Source organism: Triplophysa rosa, linkage group LG16, assembly GCF_024868665.1.
Source record: "Triplophysa rosa linkage group LG16, Trosa_1v2, whole genome shotgun sequence".
Classification (NCBI taxonomy): domain Eukaryota; kingdom Metazoa; phylum Chordata; class Actinopteri; order Cypriniformes; family Nemacheilidae; genus Triplophysa; species Triplophysa rosa.
In genome coordinates, this window is record NC_079905.1 from 3,376,604 (window position 1) to 3,401,831 (window position 25,228).

Consider the following 25,228-nt stretch of genomic DNA (forward strand, 5'->3'; position numbering starts at 1 on the left):
ACTAGATGACAAAACCTATATTGATATAACATTGTACCTGAGCACCATGTAAATAAAGAAAGAGAATACCATGACATTACTATTGTAACGACAAGGTATATCTTTTAATTTATAATATAGTGAAAATGTAGAAATATTAACAGTAAAGGTTGTAAAACGTAGTCCACGCTGCAAAAACAGTTAAACAGAGACACAAACACTGAAAGATGCAAATCAGTTCAGACTACACACCAGGATCCGCTTTAACCTGTTTTAATGAACCCTGATTACAGTTTTAATTACAAGAGCAAAATAAACCACATGGGAAACTAGAAAGTATACATGGTTCCTCGTGATGTCAAGTTTCGTCTCTCATTACAAGTATTACATAACTGTTGAGAGATAAAGATGGAAAGAAGAAAAGCATGAGAGAGACCATGAACACAAACAAATAATTGTCTTTTTCATACATCATCCCCCAAAATGGAAAATATATATATGTACATATAACAAAGAAAAAAGAACATATTAAAAGAAAAATTATGCAATAATATCACCCATCCCCCTTAACCTGGTTTTCGTAATTACAATTAAAACCAGCATTAGTACAAAGCCAGAGCGTTGCGGTGAGCACTTATATCATGGTAAAGGGCAGCGCTTTGATAAAATGTTCATCTCAAAAGGCTAAAATTCAGGCAAGGGATACAAACAAAAAAAATACAAGCAATAATATCAACATTGAAAACGGTAAATGGTAATATAACCAAATATATATATATAATAAAACAGCACTGTTAATATTGAGAAAAAGAGATGGATAAAATATATTTAACAAATATGAATAAGGCAGCTGTCAGTTGAAATACAGATACTGAACCGGTTTAAGGCCGCCAAACAGAAGAACAAAATCCAAAAACGGCAAAGTAAACCAAAACAAACTGAGTGTGTCAGGTCCTTCTACATCCTCTTCAGACCAGGGCTAAGCATTTGTCCACTTTCTAGATCTGCCAGTTTACTAAAGTGAGGTTCCCTTTCTTGAAGTCGTGGTCATGACTAAGACATCCCTGCATTTCGCTACAAACGGTGCTGGTCGTAACCGAATGACATCGGCGTACGCATGTTTGAGAGCAGAGCCAAATAGTGACACGCGTTCGATCTTGGATAAAACGTGATCCTCTACAACTAAAACACTGTAGGGAAACGGACAAAGAATCCAGATATGACACAACGTTAAACTATACGTAGACCTTATAACGACGAGGTTCACTATGATTGGTCAATTTAGCTTTGCGCACAACACTTTTTGTTCACCATAAAGCATTGCAGGGGCCTAAAACTACACTCTATGTATAACTTTCGATATAGATTTACTTCCAGAAAAATAACTCTCATCAAAACCTGCAATTACTTTATCAAATATATACGACTATCGCAATAAAGTGAGAGAATACATGGACTCTAATGCAATATTTTCCTTTAAGGTATAAAACTAAATAAGGCATAATAGCAGAATCTGGGGTCATTTTTCCAAGGCCTCGTCTGTGTGTTTGAGCTTGTATGTATCAATAAAAGCAACCCATTTAAAAGCATTGGGCAAGTCAGTCTCCTGTTTGTACATAAAAAGGCACCATTATTTTGTTCATTAGATGTCTTCCTATTCAAAATACAACCCGTTTAATAGCGGAATAGTGTATGATGAGGTACGCCTGAGATTTACGGCCCTCAAACCATGACGACTTCCTTTCTTTACAAAAAAACAGGGGTGTATACGATTCTATAAATGGTTCTAGCAACGTTTACAATGCTAAAACCATGTCTGTAGCTTCAAAATCACCCGCACTTATATGACGCCTCCTACCTTCCCACAGGGGTTACACCGCTTATAAAAAAACAAAATAAATAACAGGGCTAGTCATACACAATCCATAATTTGCTTTCCAGCTGGTGGTCATGAAGATGGACTTACATATATAAAACTAATCCTCAATGTATATACACGTGTAAGATACGTTAAGATGTTGTCAAGTGGTCCCATCTGCTGAGGCCGAGCTCACTGAAAAGCAGGAGTACGTAGTGTCTTGAGCCATTTTTGGACACCGCAGCAGTGAAAGCAGCATTTTGCTGGTGACTCTAAAGGCAGTGATGAAACTTGACGATCTTGATTTGATGGTAAAAGGCAAGTTGGTTGTTGAAATGTCTGGATAGGGATGTGAATCTCGGTGTGTGATAAAAAACGCACCACCTCGAGACAAGCATCCGTTACTGCAAAATTGAGAACTTCGATTGAGTTTGAAAGGGTGGGCTCGCATCCTTCCTCATTTTTCACTATCACAGAGTGTCTGTTTTAAGCGGAGAATGTCCACTGGCCCCTGACCCCGTGACCTCGAATTCCACGATCATGAATGACAAGGAGAAAAAACACTTGGAGAGGAGAACAATTCATTATGACCTTACCACATCACTGTCTGTACTACAGGGGTGCATCAATGTCTAGTTTAGGCACTTCTGTAATCTCTTGAGTTTGTTTTGAAGGCATTGAGTTTTTGAGAGAGTATCCAGGCTTGAATGAGACAGTTCATGTGGTGTTAGTCTAGAAAGCAACAGGAAGGATTGAGTAATTTAAGGGAGGAGCTCTGGCTAAACGTGGGGGAGGGGCCCAGTTACTAAAAAAAATTTTGTGAGAGACTATGTCAGTATTAGGGATTCTTAGTGTCGCAACACTTTGAAGTGAATGAACCTGTGGTTACCGAGACTGATGATCTTCCAAGTTAATGAGTCTATGTGAAACTTCTACAGGCGATTCGAATGTATAGAGCAAATGTCGCCTTCAGCGCTTCAAGACGACAGCTCTGTGTTGGTTCATTTGTGTCCGAGCACGTCTCTTCAGCAAACGTTGTTTTCTAAAGATAGCTGTGCTGTCGCTCGCTGTAGCTCCGAGCTCACCCTTCTCTTGCCTGTCCCTAGGGGCGCAGCTAAACTTTCAGGACTTCCCCCGTCTCCATTTTTCTCCCCCAGTATAGGCTCCGCCTCCTGGGGAGCCTCCTCGCCCTCAGCCCTGCTCTTCTTGTCCTCAGCCTCTTCGGCTTCTGCCTCCATCCGTTGGTCTTCGCTCCAGCGGCGTTTAAAACGCAGCTTCAGAGGGATGCAGCGTGTACCCCCGGGGCTGATCGGAGCACCCTGGCACAGGTTCAGCTCCCTGGGTTCTGCTTTAAGACCCAAAAGTGTCGGCCCAACCACTGAGGTAGGGGCAGCGGGAGTCTTGAAGACATCTTCGTCGAGATCATCCTCGTCGGTCATTCGATCGTGGCTCGGAGGAGGGGCCAGGACACCGTTGGGGTGAGGTGGGGAAAACACATCACAATCGTCGTCTTCATGCTCCTCTTCGCTGATGTCGGTGACTTCGACTTCTTCCTCGGACTCCATGTCTGACATAGGCTCCACCTAAAGTGGAAAAACAAAAGGAGCGATATAGGCACAACAGTTATTATTAAACTTTCTTTTTACTCACAATTCAAGATTCTAAATGAGCAAAAAAGAAATCAACATAGTCATGCTTGCTTGAATTTAAACTGCTCTCTGTTCAAAATCATGAGAAAACTCACCTTGATCTTCGGTGGCCCGGCAAGGTTTGCGCTGTTCATCATTGCAGATAAGGCAGAGTTTGACCCTTGCCCAGAAACAGAACCAGGCTCACCGGTGTATGAGAAGGAAGCAGTCGCACCTCCATGATTTGGAAGCCCTGCTCCAGTATGATTTGGCCCATCTCTCTGTTTGCGACCCAGTGGCGGTGGCTGTAGCTTAAACTTGAATGGAGATAGGTTATGCTCCTCAGGCTGGTGATGCAGAGGGTGACTTGAAAGATGTGGACCAACACCTGCTGGTCCTCCAAGCCCCTTGTCTGGACGCTGGGGCTGTGGGACGATGATGTTGGGGTAATGAAAGAACGCACGGGGACTCAGGTGGTAGTTGTAGACACTCTGAGTGTGAGCTTGCAGGTAGCGCTTCATGTCTTCTGGATTGAAGGAGAAGTGGGAGCCCAGCATGGGTGACAGAGATGGGGAGGGTGTGTAGGCCATGTGAGAGCCTGGGGTCATAGACAGAGCTGGGGAAAGAGCAGGACCCATCAAGCCTCCGGGGCCTGGGAGAGGGGACACTGGAAAGGGGGACAGGGGTTCAGAGTGCACCCGATGTGGGGGTGCGTGGGGCCCGCTTCTGGGCAGCCCGGATGGGTTGGGCGGTGCGCCGTAGACACGGAACAAGGAATCATGGGACAAACGCGGGTGGAGGAGGTTTCTGAAGGCGCGATCAGCCGGGCGGTCGTCTCCGGGAGCTATGCCAGTTTCCTCGAGCTCGGAGTTGGTGGAGGTTCCATCGCTGCAGTCGGAGACCGAGCCGCGAGCCATACGTCGAGCCACAGCACTGAAGACACCAGGACTGCGCAGTTCCTCGCTGGGAGAGAGGACATCAGACGGGGTGGATGGAGGAAAACGGAAATGATTGCTGATGCCGGAGGGGACAGGTGGAGCACTTTGTGGAACACCAGAACCTACAGAAATGGTGAAGCAAGAACATTATTTTTCCATAAACAGAACTTTTTAACTTTCGAAATGTATCAAATCAAGTGGGTGGTTCTTGAAATGCCTGAAAGAAAGGGAGAGGGGACTTCACCTGCAGAGCCCATGTCAATGAATGGGTAGTTGACCAGCACAAGCTTGTTGAAGTTGAACTTGTAGGTGAATCTTTTCCCTTTGGTTTTGTGCAAGATCCTTTTGTTGTAGTAGTATCTGCAAAAACAAGAGTAGGCATGGTTACACAATTTTTATGAATATTTGTGAATGCCAATATTAGAAGTCATTGTGTTGAAGGCCATCAAATAAGAAGTAATATAACATCTTTGCACTTGACATTGCATAAAACTTGAAAAAAATGAAGTTAGAAGTTAGAAAAAGCAATTTTAATGTTTCACCTGATATAATCAGTGTCATCAGCCGAAAAATAACTATGAAATAACTACCAATTTGATTATTGAACAGTTTGTTGAATTCTTCCATAGATGATGAAAAGAATTCAGTCAATCAGTTTAACAGTTTACAACCCTTTGATGGTTTAAGATTTATGAATCCAGCATGTTTTATGTGGCATCTAATCCAGACAAGCTATTTGGCATTAATTATTATATCATTGAGGGTATGGAGAGCTCATGTGTGCGCAAATCATTTTTTTAGATATGCTGTGATGTGTTAAATGGGTGCAAAAGATTTCAACAACCACATACTGTTTACAGACCCAGAGCTAGTGCACATGCCAAATCAACCAGGAAAAGAAAGAGTATATTCACATGAACACAACACACCAGTCTTTGAAGTGCATTTGATCTCGCTTCAAAAGAACACAAAGAACTCTTAAGCGTGCCTGTTTTTGACCATGTGTAATACACAGGCATTCACATACAAAAGGAATGTAGGCCACTTAGTAAAATGGTTGATCCAAAAGACCTTCTGTGTCTTGACCCGAATGACCTTGTGTACTTTCTCTCAGCTTTTAATGTGGACATCATCTATCATGGAAGCTGTGGTCTGTCTAATCATGATACACAAGTGGTATCAGGTTAACGGGCAATACAAAATGCTTTGTCCCGATCATTACAAGGCAATCTGTTCATTTTGACTTTCACCATAGGTTAAAAAAATGTGTTAGAAAATATGTGTCCTTAAAAAATGAGAGGGGAAAGTGTGTATGTGTGGGGTTGAGGTAATTAAGGAAACATGTTTTTCCCACATGTACTGAACCGAGGCTAGGTCTCTCTGTTTCTCAGAAGTGACACTGTCTGCTTCACTTCTGTTCCCCCTCCCTCCATTCATATGTCAATCTCTGAAAAATGAAGTTCTTGGAAGAGCGGAGCGCACACTGTTGCTGTAAGAGATGGATGATGAGGGCTAAGTGGGCTTGATTATTCTAGGATGTGAAGACCAGTACAGCAGGTTTAAGTGGGCATCTGCACGTTGCCATGGTAACCAGCCTAAAGAGCTGAAGGAGAATTATAGGTCGACAATCGGATAACTGGCCAGTTTTTGACTGCCATATGAGGATGAAAAATAAGGGAAAACGTTGGACACAGGAATCTATGATATACGAATAACGCTAGGAGAAAGGTGTGAGATGTATATAGAATGAAATACCTCTACACCGCGCCACATAGTGTGTGGATAAAATTTTGAATCATAATGGGTTCTAATGGATTCTATTGTCTTTCGTCACATCGCGCGACGTGTCATGTGTAGACACGGTGTAAGAGACATTAAAAAAAGACCAAAGCACTCTAGGCTTAAGCCCATTGCACATTGAGTCCGAAATTTGCGTCCGAAATTTGTTAAAAAATAAATACGACCTCATGTTGTGTCAATCACATTTACACACTGCCTCCGATATTTTCCTCCGTCATAAAAAAATTCGGACCGGGTTCGATTTTCTGCTTTTTCGCATCCATAGCAAGCATTCTGAGTGGCTTTTTATATCAATTCAGAGACACCGTACAAACGAGAGCCAAATATGAAAAAACGCATACGAAAATTTCGGACTGTATGTGCAAAGACCTTAAGGACAAAAAGAAAAACAAAAAACAGATTTATCAGTAAAGATTTGAACTTGGCTCAGTTTCTAAAATTGCTCCCTCAGTAGTAGCTAACTCTGCCTACGGAGAAGACACTACATGCAAATCTTTCTATGCATCAGCAAACTCATAGGCGATGAAAATGACAGAGTACAAGCATGTATGCAGTTATTACAGGTTTTCTCTGGCAGGTTTAGTCTTTACCTGAGTGCTCGGCTGAGCTTGTCATAATTCATCTGCGGCTTGCACTTGCGGGCGCCCCACAGTCGTGCCACCTCGTCCGGGTCTTTGATGACAAACTCTCCGTAATCTCCCTGCCAGGCGATGACATCGTGGTACTCCTCTTTTCGCAACAGCTCCAGGATGAAGTGCCACAGCTGGATCTGTCTGGACCCGGGGCTCGACTCCGGCTTATAGGCCCAGTCTGGGAAGGCAAACCCTACAGGTCAGACACAGAAAAACACTTTGTGACTTGCGACTTTTTAATCTTTCAATGTAATCTAGTCATGACAATGGTCCGTAACGGTTAAGATGAGAGTAAACTTCATATAATTTCTAGATCAATATGGGGGCCATTACTTCTTTCTGTTAAGTGACTTTAAGCCAACACAACCAGCAGAACTTCAAGAGTAGATGATTACATTTAGTTTTGTTTTCAAGAAAAGGACCTTGACTGAGCATTTGTGAGTGACAGCGTTAACGAATTAATGAATCTAGAGTTTTGAACCTGTTAACTGAAATGAACTGGTGTTGACCACAAAGACGGACTTGAGATTTGAGTCAAACTTCCCAACTCCATCAGCACTTCTAATATTGAGGTTTAAAAATCAGAGACGCTCTTAACTCCAGGAGGGGCTGAGAAACTGACCTACTGGCAGAGAAACTTAACGGCCAAATAAAAAGGGCATCAAAATCATTGTGTATGCTAATGTATTTAATGAAAGTCTGATAAAAAGTTGTCTACAACTTGAATTGAAGGTACGTTATGAATGCCATAGTCACTACTTAAGAGTTTCACATCAGTATCCTTGGAATAATAGTCAAAACAGAGCAAACACACAAGTATGCTACTTTTAGACTCAATACTTCAGAAGAAAAGCAAGAGGCTGTTGGACCAGAGACAAAAACAGAGCCGTGACTTTATGGGTCTTCGACTTATTATCGAAACAGTTTGTGCTTTGGTAGCGGCAGATGGATATTAACATGGACAGACGGTTACACAACATATTAAGTGACAGACCTATTACGAATCCATGCACAACGCTGAGTCAACATGACATATGACCGTGAAAAGCTTTTCAAATGGGCAATTATGTCAAACAAATCAAAGGTATACCTATAAATATTTGCCAGAAGATTTGAAGAAAAGAAGACATTGTTTGACTTAATAGTCCATTTCTGTTGCCCTTAAATTAGACATGACACAACATCCTATTAGGAAATGAAAAACAAAAATCACACCACAAAACAATAAGCAATCTTAAACCAAGATCGTATCTCCAAGAGCACCATGTCATGTGAAAACGACCGAAAATAACTACATTATTCCCGAACTTCCAAACAAAAGAGAAAGAGAGAGATAGTCTTGGAACACAATGTGTTGTTTTGCTCAGTGGAATGCCCCTTTTAGACTGTTTAGCGCTTGGCTGCTAATAAAGCCAATCGCCGTGATAGGCAGCTAACGCGGAACAGCTCTGCATTGTCGCCACAGCCAACCGCACGCATGTGCTGCAGGGACCCACGCTGCGCAGGGGGGTGGAAGGATGACTTGGACACCGTGGGCTGGTACTAACTGTCCGTGACAACTGCTGAACAGTCGGCAATGAGGCTTGACTCATGACTGAGATGCTTTGACAGATCTTGAAAATGTTAAGACTAACCTGACCCAATGAATACAATGTTTGCTTACCTGTTAGACTTTGAGGTTAAATTTACATGCAACATGAAAGACTAGAACGATAAATCTTGCCATAATGTGTTTCGCAAAATCCACATAGCTACAAATCCGATTTCAAGTTTTTAGGAACACGACCTCTAAAAGCTTCAGTGTTCTCTACGTAAACACTAACCAATTCACGCAATTCATGCCTACTTTAAGGAGAAATGTCACACAGAACAGATCATACGTGACTAGTTGAGCGATTCAGGGACCAGAAGCACAGAGAAGAGTGGGCACGCAGAAACATAAAGCTTCCCACCGCGTCCGCGCGTCACAGCTGACTCACGCCGTATGCGTGAGTGTTTGTCATTCAGCTTTCACAAGAAGTGCTTCTTTTCCCTCTGCTCTCGTACCTATTTCTCGCTCATTCGCTGGGTCCCTGGCTCCCACGCCATCTCCTAGCAACAAGACACTTTAGCTCTATAAATATAGATATGGTCAGAACAAACGAAACTCAATTAAATCAATTAATAAAATCGAAAGGGGTACGCTTCAGTATGATATCAAAAGTATGCAGAGCCATTATGAAGAAAAGCATAGGAGGAAGAAATAAAGACTAGTGGGCTGCATGCCGACATGTTGTACAATAGCGTTTCGGGGTGACCCGGGGTGGTCCTTCGGACCCTTTTTCCTGTTTCTCTCACCCTATATGATTATCCATTAGGGCTGAGCGATTAATCGAAATCGAATCGCAATCACGATGTGAGACGTTGCGATTTTGCTAATAAAAATCGCAATTAGATATTTTCCCCAAATCGCACAACCTTATGATCCATCCTATCTTTCCTATCCTTTCAAATAGCTATAAAGGCTGAACAACTTTTGAATCAGGTAAACAGTATTAGAGGTGTTAAGAGTTTTTTTTATTTTAGAGAGGACATGTATAGGACCTTATCTCTGCCAGGTGAACTAGATTAAAAACTTACTTTTCAAGCTATATTTGCAACGATTTCTGTAAGAAAAACGTTGTGGATATCCTTACTTTGAATGATTTACTATTACATTTAATATTCGAGTTACTTGGAGCAACTGGCAACAGGTAAGATGAAGAACATCACAGAGCGGGTCTAAACATCAGACCCCAGGGAGAGCAGAGGAATAACTTAACAAGAAACCGTGTTGCAGTTCTTTCAAACAAACCCATATGCCATAACACTTTTTTCACGTAGGACCACAAGCTCACAAGGCAACTTAGCTCATACACATAAACATGTTCAATCAAAGCGCAATAACAGCTATAACAGGCACGTCCCCCTGGTGTCTGTGGGTTCTGCTGGGACTGCCGTCTCTCTGACGGTTACTGTCACTAATGGGTATGGAGTCAGGAGACCGCCCGACAAACCCCTCGCTTGACAGGGCCCTATACACACACACACACACACACACACACACACACACACACACACACACACACACAAAAACAATATGACATAACCCTTACATGATACCACCTGTACAAACTGTCCTAACACGAATAAACAAACCAGCTGACGAACATCTGACTAAATGTTACGTGCACGAACAATCCGTTTGAGAAATGGTGAGGACAGCAATACACAGAGTGCTTTAGCCAAAAATGAAAATTCTGCCATTATTTACTCAATGCATCTACACAGTTTTTATTTTCCTTTACTATCCATTCAGGCATTTTTAAAGCAGAGTTTTATGCACGCTTCTGCAAAGCATCTAAAACAGCACATATTGCCGTCATCTCTGTTTGCGATTAAAGTTCGGCTGTAAAAGCTCTTTTTTATGGTGAAGCTATGACGCAAGTACGAAAAAGAAAACAAACGCCATCCACTTCATCTCTGGTCTGTATTTAAAGGCTCAGAAATGTTTAGGGCCCCACGCTCATTCGTTCGGTTTCTCGCTCTATTCTCTCTATCTCTCCCCCCACTTCCCTCCCTTCCTCCTATTCTTTGTGGGCTCTATATTTAGGCAGAGGAAAAGGTCGTTCTCCATCTACTAATGATGGTGGCGACAGGGAAAAAGAGGTAATAGTGTGTGCCAGTGTGAATGCGTGCAGGATGAGTAATACACAGCATGAGCAGCTATTCTGCCCAAATGTTCAGCTTAAACTGACAGAAAAGTGTCACTCTGCCTTGCAGAATGGCCAAAAACCTTACAATCATTCAATGCGGATGTTCTGACGTCCATCTGCGTGTGTTTGCCCATTTGTTGAGTCGATCAGAATGAGTCAGTGCTGTGCTGAGCGCTAATGAAAACATCCCTGACGAAAAATAAACTCAGTTACGTTTCTAATGTTCTCTTAGGGATACCTGGATTTTTTATTTGTGTTGTTAAAATTCTCGATCAACATAAATAATCATATGACGTATGGGCATGTAATATAACAGCACAATATAAAAATAACCAATGTGTAGGGTTGGGAATCGAAAATCAATTCCAATTTGGAATCGGAATCGAAAGGCTATGAATCGGAAACAAAAGGAATAGGAATCGGATACTTGAGATTCAAATTTCAATTCCTTTTATCAATTCCTGTGTGCATATTTGCAGAAAAGTACAAGCGTCGTGTGATCTGCTGATATTTCAATAAAAGCCCTTATGAAAACATTAGTTTTCCAGCGTGGGTTAATGTAAAAAAAGTTACACGGTTGCATTTGTTGCATCAGTTATTTGCACTTTGGCACTCTTATTTGGCCATCAACTCTTGCCCAGCTAAGCATGATCTCTCTCTCTCTCTCTCTCTCTCTCTCTCTATATATATACACACACACACACACACACACACAAAAAGGTGCTCACAAATATTATTTTTTTTTCGCAAACAAGTCAATAAGCAGGCAAAATTACCATACAGAACAAGAAAGCAAAAAGCAGAGAAAAACTGAAAGGGATGTGAAGAGAGTGAGTGTACCAAAAAGAAAAAAAACCACTCAGGTTGAGAGGAGATGATCAAAGAGTCAGGCAGTCATCTGTTGGTGTACAGTGCCAGCCAACAAACCTCACATGATGCACGCCATGCAGACTTACATAACACAGTTTTGTATGCATGTCTGCCCACAACACCGCCGGCCGTGCCGCTCTCTTTCATCCCTGATGATAAAGGTTCAGGGTCATTGCCCCTAACAGGCAGCATCCCTACTTCTCATCTCTTCCACCTAAGAAGCGAATAAAGGCTTTTAGGATCCCTCTGAGCTGACCTCACAGAGCTCCCAGTGCAGTGCAAACTGGAGAAGGTGTGCAGACATACTGATACACCGCTGGTCAATCTCTGGTTACCCAGCGAAGGGTCAGGGCAACGGTGTGAGTTTCTTTAGCATACGGCAGAGACTAGAAAAACAGACAGCGATTGTTAGACTAATGATGTACGAACTAAACATTCAAGCATTTTTTTCCTAAATTACTTGCTTCAATAAATAATAGACTGAATTAGGCTAATCGCTAAAAAATATTGAACATGCTTCCAAATGAATTTGATAGTTCAACTTGTTGCTTTAATACAGTAAAGCATTAGTGCAAACACTTTCTGACAGCACCACCGCCAGAATCATTTCAATACCATCATGCAAATCAAAGTCAAGCAAATAATGGACGTCCGCTACAGCATTTAAAATAAAAAAGTTGTGGTTGTAAGTCAAACACTGCTTGGTTTAGGATGCATTTGTTGACGGTTGTTATTCAACTCGCTCATTTGCCTGAACAATAATACTTTGCTGCATCTGGCGATTGTGACAGTCATTGTAATCACTGTAACTGTAAATAATCCAAGGTTGACTGATCACAGTAGGCTATTTCCGTCAGGGTCACCGCTCAAACGCATGACGGCGTACAGACGACATTGAAAAGCGGTGACAGAGCTGGCGTCGGCAACAGGTTTATACAGAGCGCCGCATCTCTACAATAAAGAGTTTAGCCAGGGTTGACAGGTTAAAACATGACAGACGAAAAAACAAGACACAATTTTATAAGCGATAAAAGACGTGTTTCTGATGAGTTTAGTTTTGTAAAGCTCTGTGTGCTGTGAGTATCACTCAGATATACGATTGCCAATTTAAATCTATGAATTGCATTATTACACTTTTTTTAAAGCTGCAATTCGTAGCTTTTAACTCTATATCGCCGACTCTGTCACTTTACACTACAAGGGTTGAAGCTTATTTCCAACAAAATCGTACCTATAGCTATATAAGGAAGGTTTTGAACAAAGATGTTTATGTTTTTGCTCAATAACCGATTTCTGCAAAAAAAGTTGCAGCTTTAAATTAGAAGCAATAGCAAAGGTCACTTATTAACATACTTCATTTATAAATGATAAAAACTGTACAAATACACATTCAAGTTCTACATAGTTTCTTTTTTCTTCCCACAAGGGTAGACTCCACTATCCCATAACCCGTGCCAACAGTCTACGGTACAGTCACAATACAGGCAATCTGTCTCCTTGATCTGAAGTGCTTGATAGTGCACACTTAGACAGGTGTTTTGGGAACACATTAACCCAAATACGAGAGAAGTGAGGGCAAAAAGGTTCAAGTGTTTGATTATGTTTGTAGCACGTACATTATCCTGTATATTATGTAAACCTTCAGGTCATTTTGCCACCCATCTCACACCTTGAGGGTTATTTCCCACCCAAGCAGAGACTGAAGAACGCCTTGTGTCCCAAACGCCGTCGCCAAGGAGAAGCCATTAGCTATGTCTAATACTTTCACAGCTGTGGCTTTGTAAGCTAAACATCTAGTAGCTGTTATTTTCATGTCTACAATCTTCATGTCAACACCAGCGAGACCAAAAACTCCAGTTACCGGCACACAGCGGTGGAGACAGAGCTCCAGATGTCCGGGACGCCGTAGTGCGACGGCCAACTCTGCCCAGACAGAAACCAGACGCGTCACAGGGGAGTTCCTCGTAGGGATATGATTAAATCAACCATAAATGGTCAGGCAGGGCGCGTTTCTGGGCCAATTTTCCTGCTATGTGAGGACTGCCGAGCATGAAGAGCAGCCTGCGACTGCTGCCTGCCAAACGATTCTTACCAACAGGCCTGTGCAGGTCTCCTGAACTGATCGCGCTCTCGCTGAGCGGGCCTGTGTGCGTCACCAAAAACCATGGTAAACGGTAGCCTAGATCTTTTATCTCGTATGGCACACAAAACTCCTAAAAACACATGACAATCACATGCATTTTGCGCCGAATACAATATCCTATATATATATATATATATATATATATATCCTATATATATATCCTATATATATATCCTATATGTATGTATGTATATATATAAAGCCAAACTCAGCATATATTTCTCCAGCAAAAATAAGTATTTACCGGTCACAGTGTGCTTGGGTAAACATGGTATGGCCATTAAAGTGATAGTTCACACAAAAATGAAAATTCTGTCATCATTTACCCACCCTCTTGTCATTTCAAACCTGTATGACTTTCTTTCTTCTGCAGAACACAAAAGAAGATATTCTGAAAAATGTTTGTAACCAAACGATGGTGATTCCCATTCACTTCCATTGTATAGATACAAAACCAATGCAGGTTCAGTTACCAACATTTTCAAAATATCTTCCTTTGTGTTCTGCAGAAGAAAAAGTCATACAGGTTTGAAATGACATGAGGATGAGTAAATGATGACAGAATTTTCATTTTGGGGTGAACTATCTCTTTAACACAATGAACATTATAATATGTGCATGCATTTGACTGATGAATTAGTTCTCTTCATATAAAACAACAACTATTCAAAGCAAAATCAAATCTCTACTCTAGCACGTAATTAAAATAAGCTTAAAAAATTCTAGTTATGCCAAACTCTAGAATATTTTATTGGGTAGAAATTGTAAGTGGGGGGGAGGCCTGCAAATATTGTTAAAGTAAAAAAAAGTCATGAACCACTGTGCTCGGTCAATTTCCCAGGAAAAGAGCAACAGTAGTTTGAGTGGCACCTTGTTGGTTTCAATTGATTAATGGACTGCATTTCATTTCACGCATTAGACACTCGACACACTCTCTAAAGAGATCAACATGAGTAGGCCTACAGGTTACCCAGCGGGCGCCAAAGCATGAATCACACCCACGTTTTACTTGAACGGAAGTTAATTTTGAATTCCTCCAATACGAGACACAGAGAACATGATTACTAGTGCCCAAACATTACCTTAGAAGGGTCAGAAAATGGCAAACTTTATAATTCACTGGCGATGTGGAATCTCCGAGATTCAATCTTAAGAGTCTTGCAGCCATCATGTTCTCTTCATCTGAGTGTTAAATCACACACTCCAGTGGCCTTCGCTCAGGCAGCCGAGCAAAAGTCATTAGAACCGCCGAGGTTGCACGGGTGATAGTGGCATTACGTTTTATCAGCGAGATGTGGATTTCTAATATCTTATCACAGCAAAGCTTTTATCCTTCCTTTATCTCCTGCTGGGAGCCACCTCTACATGAACCTTTAACCGATTTCTTTTCCTTCCCCCACTTCTGTTCACACTTAGTCATGGACAGAGAGTCTTCCAGAGATCAAAGAAAACCAGCACAGATCTGCTTGATTTTTCCGGTTCTAGATAGCGCTTTCAGAGTAGGCACCTAAAAACTGATAAGAAGTCTGTGTCACAAAGGTCAACCTTGTATTAATGCTGCCTCAAAATGGGCGCATTTTATTAAGAGTTGCAAAAGCTTTGGAAATTTTGGCCCAAATCTTAGATGCCAGCAAACCATATTGTGTGGAAGACACGCTTATAACTTCAGAGAAACTAAAGTCAGCCTCACCCTCGTGGTGTGCGAGGGCAGGTGGAAGTCAGCCAGGTTGAATCTGGCTACAATCGAGCTCAGCGTTTTAAGCTCATTCAGAGCAGCTAATTTTAACTGCCATCGCCCTGCCGATGCCAGATTATACTGGGTTGGGCAGCACCGGCAGGGAGAACTCTTCTCTAGATTGGCCAAAAACAGCAACAGGCTTGTGGATGCGCAAGGCAGCCAAACTGACTTTGCTAAGCAATAAACATGGTGTACGTCTATCCACTGTCTCGCCCCATCACTGTCGTTCCCTGTTATTGGTTCGTTCGGAAGATGGCTTAGCATTCCTTCCCCTTTGTGGGCTCGGAGTGCCATTTTTCTTTGTCAAAACGTTGGAGAGAATTGTTCTATTATTGGCAGTTCTACGTGGCTGCAACTTGCGACCGATGCCATACCTATGCTTGAAGAAATGCAAAACCATGCAAGCTTCTGACATAGAGAAGAACAGTGAGCCCTGCCATTCAAAAAAGGATTTAAGACAATTCTGAATCTTACAACCTCTATAAGATAACTTAACAAAACAGAGATACTTGCTGTTGCATGTTTGAAGACGTCTATAGTTGACGTCCCCTTTGTAAAAGCTACCTGTTGATGGGGGATGGGGTAGAGTCCTCAACTGATATGCAAAATCATTTGAACTGTGTAATGTTGACTCAAAGATAGGATAAATAATTGTCATAACAGCTTCATTTAAGCCTGCTGCCAATCAGCGGTGCATTTGAAGAAATGGGCGGTGCTGTTGTTGAAGTGGACTCCTCCCTGCTTGGCTTGTGCTTTGTCAATGATGCAACGTTGGATAACGCGAAACGTCAATGTGATTGTGTGATTACAAACCCCGGCACCCTGCTGGGAGCAATGATTGGTCCACATCAACAGCAAGAAAGCACCATTAAACCCAAGGGCTGGCCGGGAGACAGTCATCTGGGCCCCAGGTGATTCTTGAGATTGTATGCGTGTGTGTATTGTGGAATGTCTAAAGAAAAGCGAACGAGTGTGAGAGTGTGGCAGACAGGAGACTAGGTGTCTGAATATCTCCATGGGGACCCTGGAGGCAACGTGTAGCGCGTTCGACCCCCTCATTTAACGACCAACCACAGCAGGCAATGACTACGACTTCTGTCTCACCTTTAAAGTCAACATGAAATGCCATTTGCAACCAATTTTACTCCTGTGATGTGAGGAGGTAAAACATATTATTACGAGGAAAAGCGGGAAAAATTAACCCAAAGGGAAAAGCTAATGGCTCACATTCCCTCTTTGGAACACTGTGCAAGATTATTCATGCACAGCAAACTTGTCCATTTTGATTTTACGTTGACTTTAATTTCACCTTTCCACCAACATATCACGTAGTTTCCTATAGACTTTAATTCGCAGAGCATCACAATGACTGAATTCATGCGTTCATCATACCACCCAAATGGAGGGAGAGTCAAAATAAAACGAAATAAAGACTGAGCAACTAAGATCACAAAAGAGATCAGAGCGGTGAGAGCGTGATGGAGTGGAAAAAGAGGTGGTAGTGTTGGGCAGAGAAGAAGTCAACAGATTGGCTCTTTTAAAGTTCTGTGTTGTGGTTAGGTCTCTAGACTCTGGCTTCACTTTCATTTTCCTCCAAAGACAAACGCACATGCTCGCACAAAGCACACGCAGTTGCTGACGGCACACGCCGTGGCTCCAGCTGTGGGATTAGAACGCCATCTCCACGGTCGCTCCCAGTTTTCACTCCCACCCCTGGCCAAGAGTGCGGAGCAGAAAAGCCTTGCCAATCCACTGCCTCGCTGCTAATGGGCCCTTCATTTACAAGCTTTCCATTAGCGCACAGACATCAGGCCTCCTCAAACTATGCACAACCACATGTCAGTCACAGCCACCGGCTCTAAGCGGAGTAAGAATTAGGCTAAATGTCCCACCGAGGCCAGCGTGACTTTTTAGGTCGTTCTACTTTAAACCGCACAATTTGAAGGTCTGGAAATCACCGGTGCGCCACGAGACGCCGGGATGCCACTGAAAACGTTTGGTTCTCTAATAATTTCGTCTTCTAATTTCCATTGTTCTGCAAAAGTGGCTGAAACTTCCACCGCCCGATTCGGTGGCCTACACGGAACGTGAAATCCACTGACAGGTTCTGAAAGCACACTCTCCTCCATGCAGACCTCCGTGACTCAGATCAGAAGCAGAGATCGAACCCGCCTGGCCTTGATGTAGACTCGGTCATAATCAATGTCTCTCTCTCCCACACACATGGTTAAATCGCAGCCTCGCTGCAGTAACGCTGGATCTGCCTGCAAAAATAAATTGGCTGCATAAAAATAAAAGTGGGAGCGAGTCAAAGTGGCGTCACCACAAAGATGGCAGCTCAAAAGACAGAGAGAGCGCACAACTGTGAGAATTAGGAACGTGTGTGCGCCTCTTCCTTCAACGTACGCCCGTGTGTGTGTGTAATGCAACACAGACAGCAGCCATTAAAGTGGAATGTGGGGGGTCTGGGCCCCATTAATAAACTATGCATTACACACACACACAAACACCCACTTAAAACCATGACTAAGTCTTCATTACAACCATATTACGAGGAAAGGGCAATACTGTCATGATATTATTTTTATTTATAGTTACAAGAACAGGATACTGTTTGTTTCAAGAATAGAATCTACAAACTTCCTAAAGAACATATTACATGTCATTTTAAGAACCCTTAAAGTCACCATGATGGTGACGTGTATCCGAGTGAAACGGCTTCTGAAATTAGAAAAAAAATGTAGGACGGGCTTTATTTTGCCTTTCCCTTTCTGATTGGTTTGTTTTAAGTTGGGCCTGGAGGGGAGGGCTAAAAATGCCTGGCCATTGGACAGTCAGTATAGTCCTACCTCTTTTTTGTTGCTGACGTCATGTGGTGAAGAGTTGTTGCTGAGAGGGGGAGAGGAGCTTAACGTTTCTGATTAAAGATTACAAGTGCAAATGAATTTTAAAAAATAACGGTGCGCACTAGGGCTGCACGATTGATTGAAAAGAAACCGCACGCGATTTGGCGGTTGGCTGCGATGTTTTATGTGCAGTTTGTAAGTGAAATACTGTTAAATGCAGCTGCATCCGATAGCCAGAGGGCACTCTTGCACAGAGACTCCAATGCTCCATAGAAGAAGTACCACACTTATATCCAGGAAATGCCATCTTCCTATCTACATCTGGCATCTTTCTATCACTGTTTTTCAAGCCTCCTCAGGTATTTTCATGATAATAAAGTATATTTATAAGGATGATGTTTGACAGGTGTTGCTCTTTTAAATGCACAATTTAAGCGAATCAAACGCACAGTGCTTTCAGATGGAGCAGCATTTCCCACAGATCACAGAGCCGTGCTTCACGAACAAGCTGCGCATAAAACATAATCGCAGCTTTTGCGATTTCACAATCGCGATAGCCACATCTATTTAATCACGATTTGAATGGGAATTGTGATTAATTGTGCAGCCCTAGTGTGCACGGTGACTTTAAAGGCATAGTTCATCTAAAAATTCTGTCATTTCAAACCTGTATGACTTTCTTTCTTCCACAGAACACAAAACATATTTTGAAGAATGTTGGTCATCGATCAATGGCTGTACTCACTTCTATTGTATGGACATAAAACCAATGTCAAAGTCAATGGGTACCACCAAAATATATTCTTTTGTGACACAAACTTAGTAAATCTCACAAAAACTTTATTTAATTCAATAATAAAACCCAGAAAACAGTCTAAAACAGTAACCAACCTAGCATTCAAGAAATTAATATGTAAATGTTCAACTAAAGCCATTTAAAGAAACGGATTTAATAAAATCTAAAAGAAATGTTTGAAAAAATGAAAAAAAAAATTCTGTCATCATTAACCTGTGTAAATTAAGTTGTTCTGCTAAACACTAGAATTTGGAAGAATATTTGTAACCAAACAGTTCTGGGGCACTGAACCGTTTAGTTTCCCACATTGTTCAAAATATCTAGAATTTTAATACAGTTTTGGAACAACTTGAGGGTGACTAAATGATTTTCATTTTTGGGTGAACAATCCCTTTAATAGCTTTGCTTCATTAGTTAGTTAATCTGAGAACCTCATTTAAGAAAGTAAAAAGATAGTTTGGCATTTACGCTGACACACAAATGAATTTTCCCAGCATGGTAACCCTGTAAAAAAGTCCACCCTGTTCTTAGGTTTCAGCTATCTTCAAACTGCCGAGAAACTCTCGAAGGCCTTAACACTTCACAACTTTCCTCACCATAAGCCTGGGCACCGACTCCAAAGGCGAACGCTCTTGAAAATGTCAAGGAAAGTATACACAATTCAAGCTCACAAATTGTTACACGAGCGTGACCACACACGCACACACACACTAAAAGGACGGCCAAAGCCACACGCACACACAGACAAACACACACGGAGGGAAAACTGTCAGCCGCAGTCTCGACAAAACCTCAAGAGTTCCCACAAAACCGTGGTCTCCGCTAGACACAACACTCTAGAAGCCGGTCATGCTAAAGCTTCGGTCAGCGGCCTGTTGGCAAGGGGATACAAACAAAACATGTGGATACTGCATTACACACACAGGCACCTGAGTCTTGTAATACAGATTAAAGAAAGGTGTGGCAATAGATACAACAAAGAACCATAGCTGAACCTCAAAACGACTATTGTGAAAACTTGCGCTTTTATCAAAGCCTACAAAAGACTGTCCTGGAAGGCAAGAGAGAGAATGTTACATGTGTTTAGCACACCGTTACAAAAGGTATTGCTCATCAAAAGATCTTTCCCTGTATTATGAGAAAAACCATGCCTTCAGATATCAAGCAGGCAGGGAAAGCTATTGATCTGAGACTAAAGACAGGAAGGCAAGGTCTGCTTTGAGAAATAAGATTCTAAAGATAAAAGAAGAGATATATAACACAAACCATATTATTCGGGTCAGTGTGATTGGATCCATCTTTGAATCCTGGAAAGCACCTTGGAGAAACTCAACAGGATGTGGAATGACAATGTGTATTCATGATATGCTTTCCTACTATATATATATCATTGCATTTATTGTAAGCAGTAAATTTAGGAACAATGTTTAACTTTAGCTCTGGCATTTGTTCTAATGGAAAAACAGTAGCTCAGATGCGACAAGAAAGCTGTTCCGAGTTTAAATCTGGTAGCTTAATTTATTACACTTTATATTTAGGCATACTTGAATATTTTTTAAATACTCTAAAAGAAAGATACTCACTATTAATACAGTTCATGTATTTTGGTAGGCTCTAAACATTGCTATACGTCTAACCCCGGCAAACAAGTCTTACTTTCTAACCAGCCACAGACTATCTATACGGTGTTTCCAGGAAACCCAGCCAATCCACTGAGCCACATAAAACATCAGCCAATCACGCGCGTGCCTCCTGAGTGATTCTAGTGCTAACCATACCAAGCAAGCAACCCCAACTGCCTCTGCCTGACATGTTACCCTGAAAAGCAAACCAACATTATCAACTCATGTTTATAAGAGAAACACAAGGTCTCTCCGTTCTACATGCACTCTTAAAAATTAAGGTGCTTAAAAGGTTCTTAGCAGCGATGCCATAGAAGAACCATTTTTGGTTCCACAAAGAACCATTAAGTCAAAATTTCTTTAAAGAACCATCTCTTTCTTACTTTTTTATAATCTAAAGAACCTTTTTTCGCCACAAAGAACCTTACGTGAAACAGAAAGGTTCTTTAGATGTAAAAGGTTCTTTATGGAACCAAAAGGTTTTTCAATGGCATCAAAGAACCTTTTGAAGCACCTTTTCTTAAAGAGTGTGGACCAGAAAGTCTCTTGCACGCATCTGAGGAGATGCTGCATTTACAAACTTTACATTGTTAGGGTCTGGAACAAATTTAGTACAGCGTTAACTAGGGCTGTGTATTGGCAAGTGCCTCCCGATACGATACATATCTCGATAGATGGGTCACGATACAATATATTGCTATGTATTTCGATACTATACACATTTGCGATATATTGCAATACTTTAAATAGAAAATGTAAAAAGTAGAGCTAAAAATACAACATGCTGTCCACCACCTGGGGTTTTCTGTAAGGATAAGTGTAAAAACATCCCTTACCTCTGCAGAGTGGCCATGATGTGCGATGCATGGACCTTTAGATCAGAGGTTTGGGTTCTCAAACTGTGGATTGCGCCCCTCAAGTGGGCAGCACAGGGGAGTAAGGTGGCTCACGCAAGTCACTTGGCTGTTGTGGTGCATTACAGTTAAAACAATGAACATGGGCAGTATAAAACCCCTGCTTCATCCGTGCTGTAAATGCGCTGGTGTCACATCCGTGAAAGCACAATAAATGTCATTGTTACTTTTCTTAATAAACTTTTTGTCTAATGCACTGAAGTAGCCAAGTGACTTGTGTCATGACTTGCGAAGCTTACAAACAGCATTATTTTACATAGCACATTACTCGCCATGCTCGCTTCCACTTACTTTTGGCCGTATGTATATGACATGATTTGAAAAAAAATTATCGATAGTAGAGGCATCACTATCAATACACTATTGAAAAAATATATATTGCGATAGTTACGTGTATCGATATTTTTGCACAGCCCTAGCGTTAACCGCCTCATAGCTCACTTACGTTTTGCTAAGCGAGAGAGAAAAAATCATGCTAAAACATCCAAAGGCAACCCGCCATCTTAAAAAAAAAAAGCATGGCACTTCTTGCCAGTAGATCAGTGAATCATACCTTCATAGCTATGTAGAAATTACACACCAACACCTACGCTCAACCCACCCCGATCCAGACCCTCCTTTGAAAAATAATGGCACTAACCAGCACCCTCTTTAGACGCTGGCTAATTGCCCATGTGGGTCCCTTCATATGCTGGAACAGACAACAGACTGCCCGTTTCCAGATGTGAGGCCCACATGCGGCAAACTGTTGATATTACGAATAACGCAATTGGAAAAAGTGCCAAAAATAGTTGCCTGAGAGAGAGAGAGAGAGAGAGAGAGAGAGAGAGAGAGAGAGAGAGAGAGAGAGAGAGAGAGAGAGAGAGAGAGAGAGAGAGAGAGAGAGAGAGAGAGAGAGAGGAGAGAGAGAGAGAGAGAGAGAGAGAGAGAGATCATGCTTAGCTGGGCAAGAGTTGATGGCCAAATAAGAGTGCCAAAGTGCAAATAACTGATGCAACAAATGCAACCGTGTAACTTTTTTTACATTAACCCACGCTGGAAAACTTCAAGAAGCAAAAGCCATGTTTTACACAACAACAAAAAACTGTTCTTTGTGTTTTTTAGGAATCTTTATAGAATGACATCAGTGCAATTCTCAGGACTATCACTGAAAGCCAAAAATAATTTCTTAATTCTGTCATAATTTATTCACCCTCATGTTGTTTAAAAGCCGTGTATGACTCTTTCCTCTGTGAAACACAAAAGCTATTTTGAGAAATGTCTTGGTGTTTTTGTCCATACAACAGAAATCAATAGGGAATGTTTTTTGTTGCCAACATTCTTCAAATTAGACTCTTTTGTGTTCTGCAGAAGTCATACAGGTTTGGAGGATGAGTAAATGATGAAATAATGTATGATTAAGTCCTTCCTTCCTTCCAGGAAATTACTAGTAGGTAAAATACTTTACACTGGGTGGCAAATTAGCTTTTCAAAAGTTGGAGATCAATCATAATTCTAACACAAATGCTAGGTGACATGGGTGGGGTAAACATGTCCTAAAAGGAACAATTTGATATGGTGTTATGGTGTGATTAATCCTACAACTCATTTCCGCTAGCAGAAAAACCCATTTCACTGTCTGTTTACTTAAGTGTTGTACAATCACGAACAAAAAGGTTGGGCAAAGGAGAAACTCATTACACCTACGTTATGTTTGCCGTACGTATTATAGTCGCACATAATACAAGCATGCAGACGCTTTAATGAAAGATGCATTTACCATAATAAAACAGATGAATGAAAACTTCAAAGTACAGTTTGTAAGCGTCCTTTAAAATGGTACCACGAGCTGACATGAGTTAGTAAGTGTGCACAGAACCCCACCTCTGCACACCTACGCAGACTTGCGTCCCAGACACGACGCACAACATGGAAAACTTCAACCATACCATAAGAAGGGTTACTTTATATGCCGGAGACCAATGAGGGGGAGGACACATGGAAGAATTAGCTAATGGTTTCATGCATAAGAGCACAACTTCAGCGTTGGTAGAGCTCAGATACCCGACCGAGACATGATCTGGCCTCATTTTTCCAAACAAGATGAATATTCAGCAGATTATTAAAAATCTAGTGGTTATCAGACAAAGACTTCTAAATAATCTGCTTTAGTTCACTTGCAACACAACTACTTTTTAACATGTGGCTTTTAAAAGACATTCAAAAAGTTGACACATGCTAATCTCATACAAGCAAAAGAGGGTTTTCTTTTCACTTTGACCATGTTGTTGACTCTCCATCATAAAGAGAAAACAAGTACTTGTTGGGGCCAAATTAAACATTTATGACACCTGCAACTTTTAGGAAACACGACTGTACTACATACGACCACAAGTGACATACACAACAGGAAGCACAAAGAAAGTGTAAATATGAAATTTGGTGTGTAAAATCCTTCTGCACACAGAGAGAGGCGCTGTGATGGGATGCCACTGACTTTTCTCAGGGCCAAATGGCTGAAAGTTGCTCGCAAATGGTGGATGCCGTTGTAGATCATCACAACCGGTTATAAAACACTTTAAAGTCCCATTACAGCATCTCCGAAAGTGTTGAAGTGTAAAAACTATTAAGATGATTATCGCACCAAAACCGACCGCGATTGTTTAACTCGAGACAGTTCAATTGAAAAAAGTTCAATGTGCAAAGTGTGCCCCCAAACATCTTTCGCTTTTAATCGCTACGTGTTACCTTTTCGACTGGACTGAAAAACATAAGGTGACAGTCATACATTAAAACATATTTAAATGCTTAACAACCTTACTTTTATACAACTTTAGTAATATACGCGGAGTGACGCGAAAACTTTGTCAGTTAAGTTAGCTGCCTGTTTTGTCGTGTGTTCAACTTTCCCAGCCATTGAAACCGAACGTTCACCTTCATGACATTTGACTCTTTACTTTTCAAAATAACGCAACGTTAACCGTAAAATCACCAAGTTAGGAACCAAACAAACACAAAGTTAAAGTTGCTAGCTAAGCTGAGGAGAAATTAGCGGGCTGCACACACAAATGAAACACTGCGAAACTCATCCAAAGCCACACACACATCGAAACTACGTAAAACTACACATTAAAATACTGATAGTTGTGATAAAACGGCGTGAAATTGGATCAAACATCTGATAGTGCTGTTTAGGGTAACTTACCCGTATCGCCAGGGGTCTTCATGTTTGCGAGTGTAGCCGCTTCGTTAGCAGTCGTGCTAACTGAGAAAGAAGATAGAGCGAGAAAGAGAGAGAGAGAGATGAAATAAGCCTCTCGGGGATCTCGCGCACAAAACTCCTCTGTAAACTTTTCCTCCTCCGCTCCCGCTAAGTTCCAGCCCCTTTACTCGTCGTCCCGCAGTTTGTTTGGACTTTTCAGGTTTTGTTTTTCCTCCCCAACGTGGAGGAGACGCTCGTTGTTGCCTTGTGGCCGGGCAGGGTCGCTACGGTCAGATATCGGATCGCGTCGTGCCGATAGAGAAGCGCCGTGTCCGTTCCGAACTCCTTATTACTCTACGTACGCTGCGAAGTTGCATATTCAAGCCTTCACGTTGAAACACATGGCTAAGCTCCCAAAAAAACCAAAACACAAGAAGAGAGAGAAAAAGGATATCATCCACTTTTCTCCCTCTCTTTCCACGGACTTTTTCTTTTTCCACTCACTCCGTGCAACTCTCTCTGCCGTCTGCCCCCTCCCTCCTCCTTTAC

General features: G+C 41.7%; 1 protein-coding gene across 2 annotated transcripts; it reads right to left on the reverse strand.

The window, feature by feature from the left end:
* Window positions 1-236: 236 nt before the first annotated feature.
* Window positions 237-25,228, reverse strand: erf (Ets2 repressor factor). 2 transcript variants are annotated; one of them, XM_057355102.1, is made up of 5 exons: window positions 24,683-25,228; window positions 6,794-7,013; window positions 4,648-4,763; window positions 3,582-4,525; window positions 237-3,420 (listed from the first exon to the last, which is right to left on the reverse strand). In XM_057355102.1, exons 1-5 carry the CDS (start codon window positions 24,702-24,704, stop codon window positions 2,863-2,865), a joined length of 1,860 nt encoding a protein of 619 aa, XP_057211085.1. In that variant the 5' UTR covers window positions 24,705-25,228; the 3' UTR covers window positions 237-2,862. The 2 variants fall into 2 exon arrangements, with proteins under 2 accessions (XP_057211085.1, XP_057211084.1); XM_057355101.1 differs by having other exon boundaries at window positions 6,794-7,028.